Genomic DNA, 15,607 nt, shown 5'->3' on the forward strand with positions numbered 1-15,607 from the left:
AGCCGGTGTCGTGATCCTGTCCCGGGCCGTTCCCCAGCCCGTTCGAGCCATTCCAAGGCAGTTTATTAGTAATACACATCGCTTCAAAGCAGCTTTATAGATTGCATTACTATATTGTGGTGGTGTGTAATAATAATTACTGTGATAAAAAGTCCATTACTCTTTTTTAGTCCTTTAGCCACCCAGACTGTTGCAAGCTTATATTATATTCTTAGTTGATAATATTTAATTATATTTATTATATATTATATGACGTGTTTATCTCCATAACTATTGGTTGGTTGTGCCCGTGTTGGACTGTAATGGTTCCTCAATAATGGACACCAAAAATATATGGCCAATTAAAACAGAGGCAGAAAGTTTCTTATAAATGAATATTTATTCAAACTTGAAAAACATGAATAATCATATCAATATTAAAAAAATAGGGAAAACGTGTATCCACAACATCTAGATTTAAAGCAATAATACAAAATAAAATATCTATCTATCTATCTATCTATCTATCTATCTATCTATCTATCTATCTATCTATCTATCTATCTATCTATCTATCTATCTGTCTGTCTGTCTGTCTGTCTGTGTGTGTGTCTGTCTGTCTGTGTGTCTGTCTGTCTATCTATCTATCTATCTATCTATCTATCTATCTATCTATCTGTCTGTCTGTCTGTGTGTCTGTCTGTCTATCTATCTATCTGTCTGTCTGTCTGTCTGTCTGTCTGTCTGTGTGTCTGTCTGTGTGTCTGTCTGTCTGTGTGTCTGTCTGTCTGTCTGTCTGTCTATCTATCTGTCTGTCTGTCTGTCTGTGTGTCTATCTGTCTGTCTGTGTGCATGTCTATCTGTCAGTCTGTCTGTGTGTCTGTGTGTCTGTCTGCCTGCTCACACTGACCCGCCACAGTAAAGCAGAGCACAGTGTCATTAGGGGAATTGGTCCTCGTGGCGAGAGAGTGAATCTGTGCCATCTGACGCTCAGGGATTTATGGGTTTAGTCAAAATTGCTTTTGCCGGCGTGGAGATTAGTGTGTGTGTGATGTTGCGAGGCGATGTCCGCAGGCGAAGCGCTGAGGGGAATGTGAGCGCTGAAGATGTGCAGCATGCAGCTGGAGACGGTGCTCGTGTTCATGTGTGTGTGTCTGCTGGGAGCGGCCGGGAGATCCACACACAGGAGAGCACACCGAGCCGACGGCTTCAAGCAGAGCAGGTATGAGCCCTGATCACCCTGAACCCCATCCCTGGTGCCTGTCTCTCCTGGCAGATCTCCTGGCAGGTTCTCATCATCAGTTCAGTGGCTGTAAACGCTTGACTCGGCGTGATGGAAAACCTCGAGCAGCTTCCCTTAAATCATCCTCATGTCGGTCAGACGCTTCACACACGGGGCTTCCCACCGCGGGACATTGTAATATTCGAAAGAAGCTTTTGTGCAACGGAACATGTTCAGTGTGGTTCTGAACTCTAGGGTTCTTGACTGAGTTTTAGAGAACCGAATGTTTAACAGATAATTTTTTTTTTTCTAGTGATAAAGTATGTTTATGAGCTGCTTACAGTTTTTCTCTGTCGCTTTGGTGCATTTCTCGAATCATCCTCCACATTTGTAAAACAGTAAGTGCATTTCTCAAAACAATTCGTACAAATAGCAAAACACCGGATTACATGCAAAAGCCAGTCTTGCTCAAAATCCTCAGTTCATCTCTCAAAAGTAAATATCTGTGTCAGTGAACATGCCAGCGCATCAGAATGACAAGTGCTTGTGTTTGTGTACGGATAAGGCAGTCAAGTTGCGTAGTCATGTTGTCAATATAACAGTGTACTCTGGAGATGTTCTGATGTAAACTATGGATAAAGTTTTGATAAATTGTAGGTTACACACTTTAGTGTATGTGGGAGTTCGATTGCAAGGGACTGGACAAGATTCACACACTTTTACTGTTTGTACGGTTGACAGATCATGTCATTGCAGTACAGAAAGGAAAGACAGCACTGCAACACAAAGACAAAAAAAAGCAGAGATGTGAACATGACAGATTTAGAAAAAAAGTCTAATGGAAATCTATAGAAATATGCTTGACATTTTATGACAACTTGTTGAACCATTTTGCATGTAAAGACTTATGCTATGAACTAATGCCTAAATATTGTGGGGGGAGAGACTCAACCGAGAACCATTATAATACATTTTGATCAACATGACATAAGCGACTGATAATGTAGGAAACAGCAGAGAACTGTACGTAATCATTTGCATGGATGTACCAATGCATTTGCAACTTGTTCAAATAAATGAGAAACTGCTTTTGATGTGCACGAGTGACTGATGATGTGGAGATTGAACAGGTCGTTTTGAGAATTTCAATTCTGATCTGAGAAATATACCAAAGCGACTGAGAAAAACTGTAATTAAAACTCAATCCATAAAATGATCCCATGATGGAAAAAAGTTAGGTTAAAAAAGTTCTTTATGCACTAATATATTTTCAAATATATTAACATTCTTTAATTAGGACACATTTACTGGAGAAGCAAAATTACAGATATTACTGTTTACTAAAAAATTGCTTAAATCAAGAACAAATATCTGCCAATGGGGTCAGAAAATAATCAACTTGATTGACAAGATTATTTTTCTAAAAATAATGCTTTGTGTGAGAATGTCGAATGGTTCTCGGTCCATGAGCAGCGTTTATTGAAATAAGCAAAGGCAATGCAGTACACACACTCGCCAGCAGGGCAATGCAGTACACACACTCGCCAGCAGGGCAATGCAGTACACACACTCGCCAGCAGGGCAATGCAGTACACACACTCGTCAGTACACACACTCGTCAGCAGGGCAATGCAGTACACACACTCGCCAGCAGGGCAATGCAGTACACACACTCGCCAGCAGGGCAATGCAGTACACACACTCGCCAGCAGGGCAATGCAGTACACACACTCGCCAGCAGGGCAATGCAGTACACACACTCGCCAGCAGGGCAATGCAGTACACACACTCGCCAGCAGGGCAATGCTGTACACACACTCGCCAGCAGGGCAATGCAGTACACACACTCGCCAGCAAGGCAATGCAGTACACACACTCGCCAGCAAGGCAATGCAGTACACACACTCGCCAGCAGGGCAATGCAGTACACACACTCGCCAGCAGGGCAATGCAGTACACACACTCGCCAGCAAGTACACACACTCGCCAGCAGGGCAATGCAGTACACACACTCGCCAGCAGGGCAATGCAGTACACACACTCGCCAACAGGGCAATGCAGTACACACACTCGCCAGCAGGGCAATGCAGTACACACACTCGCAAACAGGGCAATGCAGTACACACACTCGCCAGCAGGGCAATGCAGTACACACACTCGCCAGCAGGGCAATGCTGTACACACACTCGCCAGCAGGGCAATGCAGTACACACACTCGCCAGCAGGGCAATGCAGTACACACACTCGCCAACAGGGCAATGCTGTACACACACTCGCCAGCAGGGCAATGCAGTACACACACTCGCCAGCAGGGCAATGCAGTACACACACTCGCAAACAGGGCAATGCAGTACACACACTCGCCAGCAGGGCAATGCAGTACACACACTCGCCAGCAGGGCAATGCAGTACACACACTCGCCAGCAAGGCAATGCAGTACACACACTCGCCAGCAGGGCAATGCAGTACACACACTCGCCAGCAGGGCAATGCAGTACACACACTCGCCAGCAGGGCAATGCAGTACACACACTCGCCAGCAAGTACACACACTCGCCAGCAGGGCAATGCAGTACACACACTCGCCAGCAGGGCAATGCAGTACACACACTCGCCAACAGGGCAATGCAGTACACACACTCGCCAGCAGGGCAATGCAGTACACACACTCGCAAACAGGGCAATGCAGTACACACACTCGCCAGCAGGGCAATGCAGTACACACACTCGCCAGCAGGGCAATGCAGTACACACACTCGCCAGCAAGGCAATGCAGTACACACACTCGCCAACAGGGCAATGCAGTACACACACTCGCCAGCAGGGCAATGCAGTACACACACTCGCCAGCAAGGCAATGCAGTACACACACTCGCCAATAGGGCAATGCAGTACACACACTCGCCAACAGGGCAATGCAGTACACACACTCGCCAGCAGGGCAATGCAGTACACACACTCGCCAGCAAGGCAATGCAGTACACACACTCGCCAACAGGGCAATGCAGTACACACACTCGCCAACAGGGCAATGCAGTACACACACTCGCCAACAGGGCAATGCAGTACACACACTCGCCAGCAAGGCAATGCAGTACACACACTCGCCAACAGGGCAATGCAGTACACACACTCGCCAACAGGGCAATGCAGTACACACACTCACCAGGGCAATGCAGTACACACACTCGCCAACAGGGCAATGCAGTACACACACTTGCCAACAGGGCAATGCAGTACACACACTCGCCAACAGGGCAATGCAGTACACACACTCGCCAACAGGGCAATGCAGTACACACACTCGCCAACAGGGCAATGCAGTACACACACTCGCCAGCAAGGCAATGCAGTACACACACTCGCCAACAGGGCAATGCAGTACACACACTCGCCAACAGGGCAATGCAGTACACACACTCACCAGGGCAATGCAGTACACACACTCGCCAACAGGGCAATGCAGTACACACACTCGCCAACAGGGCAATGCAGTACACACACTCGCCAACAGGGCAATGCAGTACACACACTCGCCAACAGGGCAATGCAGTACACACACTCGCCAGCAGGGCAATGCAGTACACACACTCGCCAACAGGGCAATGCAGTACACACACTCGCCAGCAGGGCAATGCAGTACACACACTCGCCAGCAAGGCAATGCAGTACACACACTCGCCAGCAGGGCAATGCAGTACACACACTCGCCAGCAGGGCAATGCAGTACACACACTCGCCAGCAGGGCAATGCAGTACACACACTCGCCAGCAGGGCAATGCAGTACACACACTCGCCAGCAGGGCAATGCTGTACACACACTCGCCAGCAGGGCAATGCAGTACACACACTGGCCAGCAGGACAATGCAGTACACACACTCGCCAGCAGGGCAATGCAGTACACACACTCGCCAGCAGGACAATGCAGTACACACACTCGCCAGCAGGGCAATGCAGTACACACACTCGCCAGCAGGACAATGCAGTACACACACTCGCCAGCAGGGCAATGCAGTACACACACTCGTCAGCAAGGCAATGCAGTACACACACTCGCCAGCAGGGCAATGCAGTACACACACTCGCCAGCATGGCAATGCAGTACACACACTCGCCAGCAGGGCAATGCAGTACACACACTCGCCAGCAGGGCAATGCAGTACACACACTCGCCAGCAGGGAATCAAGACAGCCAATCCGAAGGGCAGAGACAGATAACAGTTCGTAGTTCACAGTAGTCGGTGACAGGATAATCCGCAAATGTAGTCCAAAACACAACTATATTCCAAGGCAGGCGAACAGGTGTCAAGCAGTGCAATTAAACATTAACAGGAAAACAATACTTCACAAAAAACGAGAGAACAGAGGGTGTGTAAATACTCCAAAGGCAATGACAAACAGCTGGAGCCCATAATGAGCCTGTACAGAGGATTCTGGGAAATGAGGTCCAAGAACCCAGCTGTTCAATATTCAGGGGATGGGATTTCCCATCCAGGGACTGAGCAGACTCAGCCCTGCTTAGCTTCAGTGGGAAACCAGTCTTCGGCTTCAATGGGAAACCAGTCTTGGGATACAGTGGGAAACCAGTCTTGGGCTACAGTGGGAAACCAGTCTTGGGCTTTAGTGGGAAACCAGTTTTGGGCTTCAGTGGGAAACCAGTCTTGGGCTACACTGGGAAACCAGTCTTGGGCTACAGTGGGAAACCAGTCTTGGGCTTCAGTGGGAAACCAGTTTGGGCTTCAGTGGGAAACCAGTCTTGGGCTTCAGTGGGAAACCAGTCTTGGGCTTCAGTGGGAAACCAGTCTTGGGCTTCAGTGGGAAACCAGTCTTGGGCTTCAGTGGGAAACCAGTCTTGGGCTTCAGGGGGAAACCTGTCTTGGGCTACAGTGGGAAACCAGTCTTGGGCTTCAGTGGGAAACCAGTTTTGGGCTTCAGTGGGAAACCAGTCTTGGGCTACAGTGGGAAACCAGTCTTGGGCTTCAGTGGGAAACCAGTTTTGGGCTTCAGTGGGAAACCAGTCTTGGGCTACAGTGGGAAACCAGTCTTGGGCTTCAGTGGGAAACCAGTTCCCCTTCAGGGACTACCGCTGCGTGTAATCGCAGTGGGAACGCCCCCAGCGTGACGCGTCTGAAGCATGAATGAAATCAGTCAATGGAGAGAATGAGCGTACGGCGAGTGACGTCATAGACCAGGAAGCTATAAATATCCCCTGAGCACACCACACGCCAGCTTTTTGTCACTTCAGCAGCTCTGTGCGTGTGTCTGAATCTGTCGATTGTGTTTGTCTGTTCTGTCAGGAGTTTATCACTATATATAGATATATATATAAAAAAACCAATATGAGCGAGCAGTATAGAAAGTGTGTTCCCCCCTGTACTCGATATATCACGGGTGGGGATTCACACGAGTTATGTGTGGCTTGTCTGGGTGTTCAGCATGCCCAGTCGGCTCTCGAGGGAGTCGACTGTCAGCATTGCGAACGCTTTCCTCTTAGAACTCTGCGCTCGCGGCGATCGCTCTTTGAGGAGAGTGGTTTGCTGCGAGCTCCCCAAGGCTCGGGTCCCGCTTCTGTTGAGGCAGAGCGGCGGCGCTTGACTTGGGGTTCGCAGATGGATCTCACCGGCGATGTTGAGACGGGCCCCGCCCTATCTCAGCTTTCTCCGGCGGGATCCGGTGCCTCTCACCCGGCTTCGGAAGCACGCGCTGCGGCGGTTACTTCTGCCCAGGTGGAGGCATATGACGATGTTGAATTAAGATTATCCAGTTCTGAGGATCTGGATGTCGAAAGTTTTGCATCAGAGGGTTCTAGTGTCACACATTATACTGCAAATGAAGAAGGTTTGATGGATGTGTTATCTCGGGCTGTTGAAAGGCTCAGTATCGAGTGGCCAGCTGATAGACAGGATTCTAAAATTAAAAGCAAACTAGATGATAGATTTCTGTCTGCACGACCTCAACCTTCTCGCCGGTGCTTGCCGTTCTTCCCAGACCTTCATGCTGAAGTTTCAAAGACCTGGGTTAGACCGGTTTCTAGCAGAATTTACACGAATCAATCTAATGCTTATGGTAACATTTTTGGTGCAAAATCTGCTGGTTATGTGACGATGCCGAAGGCGGAGGAGACGCTCGCGAGCTATCTCTCTCCTGCTTCTTCGGTTTCACTTAAAGCGCCGGCTCTTCCATCTAGACCACTAAAAAATACCTCGGTGCTGGTGGGGAAGGCTTACTCGGCGGCTGGGCAGGCGGCTGCGTGTTTGCATACGATGGCTATTATGCAGGCTTATCAGGCCGACCTGCTCAAAGATGTTTCTGAGGGGGGTGAAATTTCGGCTGATATGATTAGCGAACTTAGGCAGACTGCTGATCTCACTCTGCGTGCCACCAGAGAGTCCGCTAAATCTGTTGGTCGATCTATGGCAGCCATGGTGGCCACAGAGAGGCACTTATGGTTGAGTCAAACATCGATGAAAGAAAAAGATAAGTCTCTCCTTTTAAATGCTCCTGTTTCGCCTGCGGGCCTCTTCGGTGACGCTCTTCACTCGGTCACGGAGAGGTTCCAGGAAGAGAAAAAACAGGCGGCTGCTTTTTCTAAATTTATCCCTCTCAAGATTCGTGTCACTGGGGCTGCTGAGCGAAAAGGGCAGTCCCAGCCGTCGAGTTCTTCCTCTTCAAGAAGAGCACAGCAGAAGCGGAGTGTCGCGTCTCGTGCCCCCCCGCAGGGAAACTGGAGGGACGAGGCGGGGCGCTCCCCGGCGCGGCCGTCTCGGGGCAGGACTGATCTGAGGACAGTCATTGTCGCCAGGAAGGCCGCGTCGAAAAAATCCTGACGGGCTGAACGTCAGGACTCTGAGGGTGGTCCCCATCGGGAGAGACTTGAGTTCACCGCACAAGAACACGGTGCCCTGTCTTTCCCGATGCCCTCAGGGGTCTGTTCTACTAACCCTGCCTACACAGGGCGTAGAGAGACTCGGCGAGCGATTTCCCGAGGGACGCTCGCCCCCTCCGAGGAGGGTTGTGGAGTGTTCAGACCAGCTGTTTCCTGCCAGTATGTTACAGGGCGCTGTGTCTGTCACTCGGGATGTTCATCCAGAGGCCAGCCTCGAGAGGCTGGTTCCCTTAGTAGAGTTCCTGGCGGAATGGGAAATGCTTCCCAATGTTTCTCAGTGGGTCCTGAATATTATAAAGAACGGGTACGCTATTCAGTTCAGAACGCGTCCACCTCAGTTCAGAGGGGTTCTGCCCACGGTGGTGGGCCCCGAGCAGGCTCTGGTATTAGAACAGGAGGTAAAAACTCTGCTGCAAAAAGGGGCTATAGAACGGGTTCCTCCACCCAGCAGGGAGTTAGGATACTACAGCCGGTACTTCATCGTTCCGAAAAAAGATGGAGGGCTGCGTCCCATTCTAGATCTGCGTGTCTTAAATCGCACTGTAGGAAAGCTCAAATTCAAGATGCTCACTCTCAAACAGATCGTGTCACAAATCAGATCCGAGGACTGGTTTGTCACGATAGATCTAAAGGACGCTTACTTCCATGTATCTATCCTCCCTCAACACAGGAAGTTCCTGAGGTTCGCTTTCGGGGGCGAAGCGTACCAATATCGGGTTCTTCCGTTCGGCCTAGCACTGTCACCCCGCACGTTCACGAAGTGTATGGATGCAGCTATAGCTCCGCTCAGGCTGCAGGGCATCCGTATTCTGAACTATATAGACGATTGGTTAATCCTAGCTCAATCGGAACAACAGGCGGTTCGGCATCGAGATGTCGTTCTGGCTCACATCAAGAGGTTGGGGTTGAGACTCAACGCCAAGAAGAGTGTTCTTTCTCCATTACAGAGAACCACTTTTCTCGGTGTAGTGTGGGATTCGACGACGATGCAGGCACAATTGTCACCTGCTCGTGTTGCTTCGATTCTTGCCACAGTAGATCAAGTCAAGCTAGGCCGGTCATCCACTGTAAAACAGTTCCAGAGACTGTTAGGTCTCATGGCAGCTGCGTCCAACGTGATACCTTTTGGCCTCCTGCACATGAGACCGTTACAGTGGTGGCTCAGAACCAAGGGATTCTCCCCGAGGGGAAATCCGCTTCGCATGATCATGAGTTCGCGACGGTGTCATCGCGCCCTGGTTATGTGGAAAGATCCTTGGTTTCTGTCCCAAGGCCCTGTGTTGGGAGCTCCTTGTCGTCGCGTTACGCTAACGACAGATGCCTCTCTCACGGGTTGGGGGGGCGATCATGAGTGGTCGCCCGGCTCAGGGTCTGTGGGGGGACCATCACCGTCTATGGCACATAAATTGTCTAGAGATGTTGGCAGTGTTTCAGGCCCTGAAACATTTCCTCCCAGACCTAAGAGGCCACCATGTTCTTGTCCGGACAGACAACACATCGGTGGTCTCTTACATCAACTATCAGGGGGGTCTGCGTTCTCGCCCGCTTTACAAACTGGCACGTCAGATCCTTCTATGGTCCCAGGGGAAAATTCTCTCTCTCAGAGCTATTTATCTCCCGGGGTATTTGAATCAGGGGGCAGACATCCTGTCGAGGCAGGGGCCGAGGCCCGGGGAGTGGAGTCTTCACCCCGAGGTGGTGGAGCTCCTATGGGGACATTTCGGTCGTGCCGAGGTAGACCTATTTGCGTCCCGAGAGACATCACACTGTCCACTGTGGTTCTCTCTCAGCCAGCCAGCCCCACTGGGGTTGGATGCTATGGTACATCCGTGGCCGAGGTCACGCCTGTACGCTTTTCCCCCGATCGCTCTGCTCCCAGGAGTTCTGGAGAGGGTTCGCCGGGACGGGCTCAGTCTCCTGCTTATAGCCCCGTTCTGGCCGGCCCGAGTATGGTTTTCGGACCTAGTGTCTCTCCTCGACGGCTCTCCCCTAGAGATACCGATCAGGAGAGACCTGCTCTCTCAGGCGAGTGGGTCGATCCTTCACCCCCGTCCAGAGCTATGGAGGCTGTGGGCTTGGCCTCTGAGGGGGCCCAGCTCATAGATTCTGGTCTCTCGGCTGAGGTCGTTGAGACCATCCTCCAATCCAGAGCTCCCTCCACGAGGAAGTTATATGCCGCGAGGTGGAAGCTTTTCACCTCTTGGTGTGGAGAGCGCCAGCAGGACCCAGTTAACTGCCCGGTTGGTACAGTGCTGGATTTCCTGCAGGACCGTCTCTCCACAGGGTTATCCCACTCCACACTGAAGGTGTATGTGGCGGCCTTAGCTGCTTACCACGCCCCTTCAAGTGGAGGTTCCCTCGGGAAACACCCACTTATATCTCGCTTCCTTCGTGGCACCCTGAGGCTGAGGCCTGCAGTTCGCACAAGGGTACCAGCTTGGGATCTGGCCATCGTCTTAGAAGGTCTCTCCCTTGCTCCTTTTGAGCCCATCGAGGAAGTTTCGGAAAAGTTTCTTACTCTTAAGACTATCCTTCTTCTTGCTATTTCATCTCTAAAAAGGATTGGTGATATTCAAGCACTTTCGGTGGCTCCCTCGTGCCTGGAATTTGCTCCTGGTATGGTTAAGGCCTTTCTCTGTCCGAGACCAGGTTATGTTCCTAAGGTGCCGACTACTTTGGTTAGACCTATAGTTCTGCAGGCTTTCTGTCCTCCGCCTTTTCTGACGTCAGACCAGAGGAAACTTAATTTGCTGTGCCCTGTTAGGGCTTTAGATGCGTATGTCCACAGAGCTGCTCTGTGGAGGAGATCGGAACAACTGTTTGTCTGTTTTGGGTCACCTAAGAGAGGGTGTCCTGCATCTAAGCAAAGGATGAGCAAGTGGGTGGTCGAGGCTATCTCGCTTGCTTACGGTTCGGCCCATCAGCCTTCACCTTTGGCTGTAAGGGCTCATTCCACCAGGAGTATGGCTGCCTCTACAGCTCTTCTTTCAGGAGCTTCTCTTCAGGACGTTTGTGATGCGGCAGGCTGGTCCTCACCGCACACTTTCGTCAGATTTTATTCCCTTGACCTTAGCTCCACTCCCGGGGCTCAGGTTCTCTCGTCGGCTTGTGTCTCCTAATGACACACGACGGGGATTTGGTCGTATGGGGATGTGGGTATTGCGTTCCCACTGCGATTACACGCAGCGGTAGTCCCTGAAGGGGAACGTCCCGGGTTACGTATGTAACCCTAGTTCCCCGAAGGGACGGACGCTGCGTGTCCTGCCATACTCTCGGCATCCCCTTGGGTCGCTGCTTCAGTGACTTTTAAGCTGGCGTGTGGTGTGCTCAGGGGATATTTATAGCTTCCTGGTCTATGACGTCACTCGCCGTACGCTCATTCTCTCCATTGACTGATTTCATTCATGCTTCAGACGCGTCACGCTGGGGGCGTTCCCACTGCGATTACACGCAGCGTCCGTCCCTTCGGGGAACTAGGGTTACATACGTAACCCGGGACGTTTTGGGATACAGTGGGAAACCAGTCTTGGGCTTCAGTGGGAAACCAGTTTTGGGCTTCAGTGGGAAACCAGTCTTGGGCTTCAGTGGGAAACCAGTCTTGGGCTTCAGGGGGAAACCAGTCTTGGGCTTCAGTGGGAAACCAGTCTTGGGCTTCAGTGGGAAACCAGTTTTGGGATACAGTGGGAAACCAGTCTTGGGCTTCAGTGGGAAACCAGTTTTGGGATACAGTGGGAAACCAGTCTTGGGCTTCAGTGGGAAACCAGTTTTGGGCTTCAGTGGGAAACCAGTCTTGGGCTTCAGTGGGAAACCAGTCTTGGGCTTCAGGGGGAAACCAGTCTTGGGCTTCAGTGGGAAACCAGTCTTGGGCTACAGTGTGAAACCAGTCTTGGGCTACAGTGGGAAACCAGTCTTGGGGATCAAGACCTCGTGATCTCCCTGCAGCGTTTGAAGCAGGAACAGCCGAGGGCAGATGATCAGTGTTGTGTCGTGGCAGTGGAGGAGACGCTGCTGGTCTGTTTTGGGGAACAGAGAGGATTTCTGCAGAGAGGATTATAAACCAGCTGCTGGTGAGCGAGCGTACCCGTCCCGCGCTCTCTCTCTCTCTCTTTCTCTCTCTCTCTCTCCTCCTCTCTCTCTCTTTCTCTCTCTCTCTCTCCTCCTCTCTCTCTCTCTCTTTCTCTCTCTCTCTCTCTCTTTCTCTCTCCCCCCCTCTCTCTCTCTTTCTTTCTCTCTCTCTCTCTCTCTCTCTCTCTCCCCCCCCTCTCTCTCTCTTTCTCTCTCTCTCTCTCTCCCCCCCCTCTCTCTCTTTCTCTCTCTCTCTCTCCCCCCCCCCCCTCTCTCTCTCTCTCTCTCTCTCTCTCTCTCTCTCCCTCTCTCAAACAGTGACATCACGTCAAGCATCACGGCCTGCTTCTGCTGCTCTGTTCTTCAGCTGTCGTTTGCACATGACGACGAGGATGATGCGCTTGATTTGAGCTCAAAACAAAGATGCTTTAAAAATAGCTCAGATGCATGTGATGCTAAGAGGAAATTATGCTGTACAACACAAGCAGGTTACAGCTCAGTCTGACATCATTATGAATTATTTCCAAGTAGCCAGCACTCCTCAATAAGGAATATTATGCAGACAATTAATATTTATTGATCTGCAAGTAAGAAAACGTGATAACACTTTACTTGAAGGGGTGTGCATAAGACTGACATGACACCTTCATAATCATGACAAGACACATGTCATGAATATGAAGGAGGGTTTATGCATGTTTATGACAACTGTCATTAAGTGACAATTATTGACATGTTTAATGCAAATATGACATTGTTTGTCTGCTTTTGTGTCGGTGGAGCAAGAGAGGCTGAAATTTTGAAGATTTATGTTCAGAGAACCTTCCGATGGTGGAAGTCTGAGTCCTCTAAGCAGAGCATTAGTAAATGAGGAGCACGACGAGCCCAAGCCTCCGTGGGGGAGAGCCCATTCCACCAGGAGTGTGGCCAAAGAAAGCTTTGTTATCGGGGGTCTCCCTCCCAGAAGTCTGTGATGCCGCGGGCTGATCTTTCCCGCACACATTTATACGACTCTATAGACCTGGCTTCTGCTGGGCTCTCTCGTCCTGAGCTCGTGCAACAGCTTCACACCAGGACAGGCGCTCGTCAGTGGGCATTTCGTTCCCCATAGCATCATCTGTGGACACAGCGCCAGCACCTTTTTCTCATAGACATGTTTTTATGAAATGTAGTGGAGTAAAAACTATGATATTCTGCTTTGGAATGTAGTGAAGTAAAGGTAAAAGATTCCCAAAATAAAAATACTCGTACAGATACTTGAAAATGTAGCCACCTAAGTACTGTAACGAGGTAAAACTACTACGTTACTGTCCTCCAAATATTTTTAAATGATGTTTTATTAACAAAGTTCGGGAGGAGCACGTTCAGATAATTAAGTGATCAACATGAGAGGAGGGCATTCAGTTCATCAACTCAAATAACAGGATAAGAGGTATACACTCACCTAAAGGATTATTAGGAACACCTGTTCAATTTCTCATTAATGCAATTATCTAATCAACCAATCACATGGAAGTTGCTTCAGTGCATTTAGGGGTGTGGTCCTGGTCAAGACAATCTCCTGAACTCCAAACTGAATGTCAGACTGGGAAAGAAAGGTGATTTAAGCAATTTTGAGCGTGGCATGGTTGTTGGTGCCAGACGGGCCGGTCTGAATATTTCACAATCTGCTCAATTTTCACGCACAACCATTTCTAGGGTTTACAAAGAATGGTGTGAAAAGGAAAAAAAAAACATCCAGTAAGCGGCAGTCCTGTGGGCGAAAATGCCTTGTTGATGCTAGAGGTCAGAGGAGAATGGGCCGACTGATTCAAGCTGATAGAAGAGCAACTTTGACTGAAATAACCACTCGTTACAACCGAGGTATGCAGCAAAGCATCTGTGAAGCCACAACACGCACAACCTTGAGGCGGATGGGCAACAGCAGAAGACCCCACCGGGTACCACTCATCTCCACTACAAATAGGAAAAAGAGGCTACAATTTGCAAGAGCTCACCAAAATTGGACAGTTGAAGACTGGAAAAATGTTGCCTGGTCTGATGAGTCTCGATTTCTGTTGAGACATTCAGATGGTAGAGTCAGAATTTGGCGTAAACAGAATGAGAACATGGATCCATCATGCCTTGTTACCACTGTGCAGGCTGGTGGTGGTGGTGTAATGGTGTGGGGGATGTTTTCTTGGCACACTTTAGGCCCCTTACTGCCAATTGGGCATCGTTTAAATGCCACGGCCTACCTGAGCATTGTTTCTGACCATGTCCATCCCTTTATGGCCACCATGTACCCATCCTCTGATGGCTACTTCCAGCAGGATAATGCACCATGTCACAAAGCTCGAATCATTTCAAATTGGTTTCTTGAACATGACAATGAGTTCACTGTACTAAAATGGCCCCCACAGTCACCAGATCTCAACCCAATAGAGCATCTTTGGGATGTGGTGGAACGGGAGCTTCGTGCCCTGGATGTGCATCCCACAAATCTCCATCAACTGCAAGATGCTATCCTATCAATATGGGCCAACATTTCTAAAGAATGCTTTCAGCACCTTGTTGAATCAATGCCACGTAGAATTAAGGCAGTTCTGAAGGCGAAAGGGGGTCAAACACAGTATTAGTATGGTGTTCCTAATAATCCTTTAGGTGACTGTATACAGTAGGCAGCAGACTTACCTCTGTTCTATGAGAGTTTCCCTCCACCGCCCCATCTCCTCACTTCTAGCCAGTCTGGGATGGGGGAGCACTCTGGGATCAGGCAAACACAGAGCTCGGAGAACCCCACCCCCCCCCCCCCCCCCCCCCCCCCCCCCCCCCCCCCCCGGACAGCACGCAAAACTAACATAACCTTTACTATATTTAATTATATGTAAGTGTGAACTCATGAAAGCGAGACCAATGTGAGTGCAGTGCTCTCAACTCCATTTAGCACATTTGATCGTGTTGTTTACATCCACGCTGCTGAATCCCTGCAGATTCTGTTAATTCATTTAACTCTGTTCCCTCACAGATTACGGAGAGAAACCACACGAGTGGATGGAGGAAGCCACAAGTCTGGCAGGTGCAGTATCATTACATATGGATCTTTGTCATTTTTTGTCTCTTTTGTTAGTATTTCTATTTGAAAGACTTCTTTGTGTTATGCTATATATTTTTAAACGGCTTTATGGTGTACATTGGGATGAGAAATTAATTTTTGTCTTCTAACTTCTAAGATCATATCATTGCCACTGCCTATATGTAGTTTTCTGTTGGACGTGACGGCAACGCTAAAGAAATATGTTCTGAGAACGTTTTCTAATGTTCCAATTACAGTTACGAAAAAGTTATTTTTGGATGTTCTCTGAAAGTTTTAAAAACTTGTTTAACAGAAAAAAGTTCCAAGAAAGATATATAAATAATATTTTGTGCTAACGTTTTAAGAACATTATAGACTATAACGAACGTTCCTCTAC

The 15,607-nt window shown here is 49.4% G+C and overlaps 1 protein-coding gene across 1 annotated transcript in view; it reads left to right on the forward strand.

Moving 5' to 3' along the window:
* The first annotated feature begins 903 nt into the window (after positions 1 to 903).
* The window catches only part of LOC130082717 (gamma-aminobutyric acid receptor subunit rho-1), a 132,178-nt gene continuing 117,474 nt past the window's right edge, over positions 904 to 15,607 (forward strand). The window contains exons 1-2 of the mRNA XM_056247573.1: positions 904 to 1,201; positions 15,163 to 15,213. Coding sequence (XP_056103548.1) covers positions 1,086 to 1,201; positions 15,163 to 15,213 — 167 coding nt within the window. The 5' untranslated portion in view covers positions 904 to 1,085. The remainder of the gene's footprint in view (positions 1,202 to 15,162; positions 15,214 to 15,607) is intronic.

Source organism: Rhinichthys klamathensis, unplaced genomic scaffold (genome assembly GCF_029890125.1).
Source record: "Rhinichthys klamathensis goyatoka isolate OS25496 unplaced genomic scaffold, OSU_Roscu_1.1 h1tg000049l_1, whole genome shotgun sequence".
NCBI lineage: Eukaryota > Metazoa > Chordata > Actinopteri > Cypriniformes > Leuciscidae > Rhinichthys > Rhinichthys klamathensis.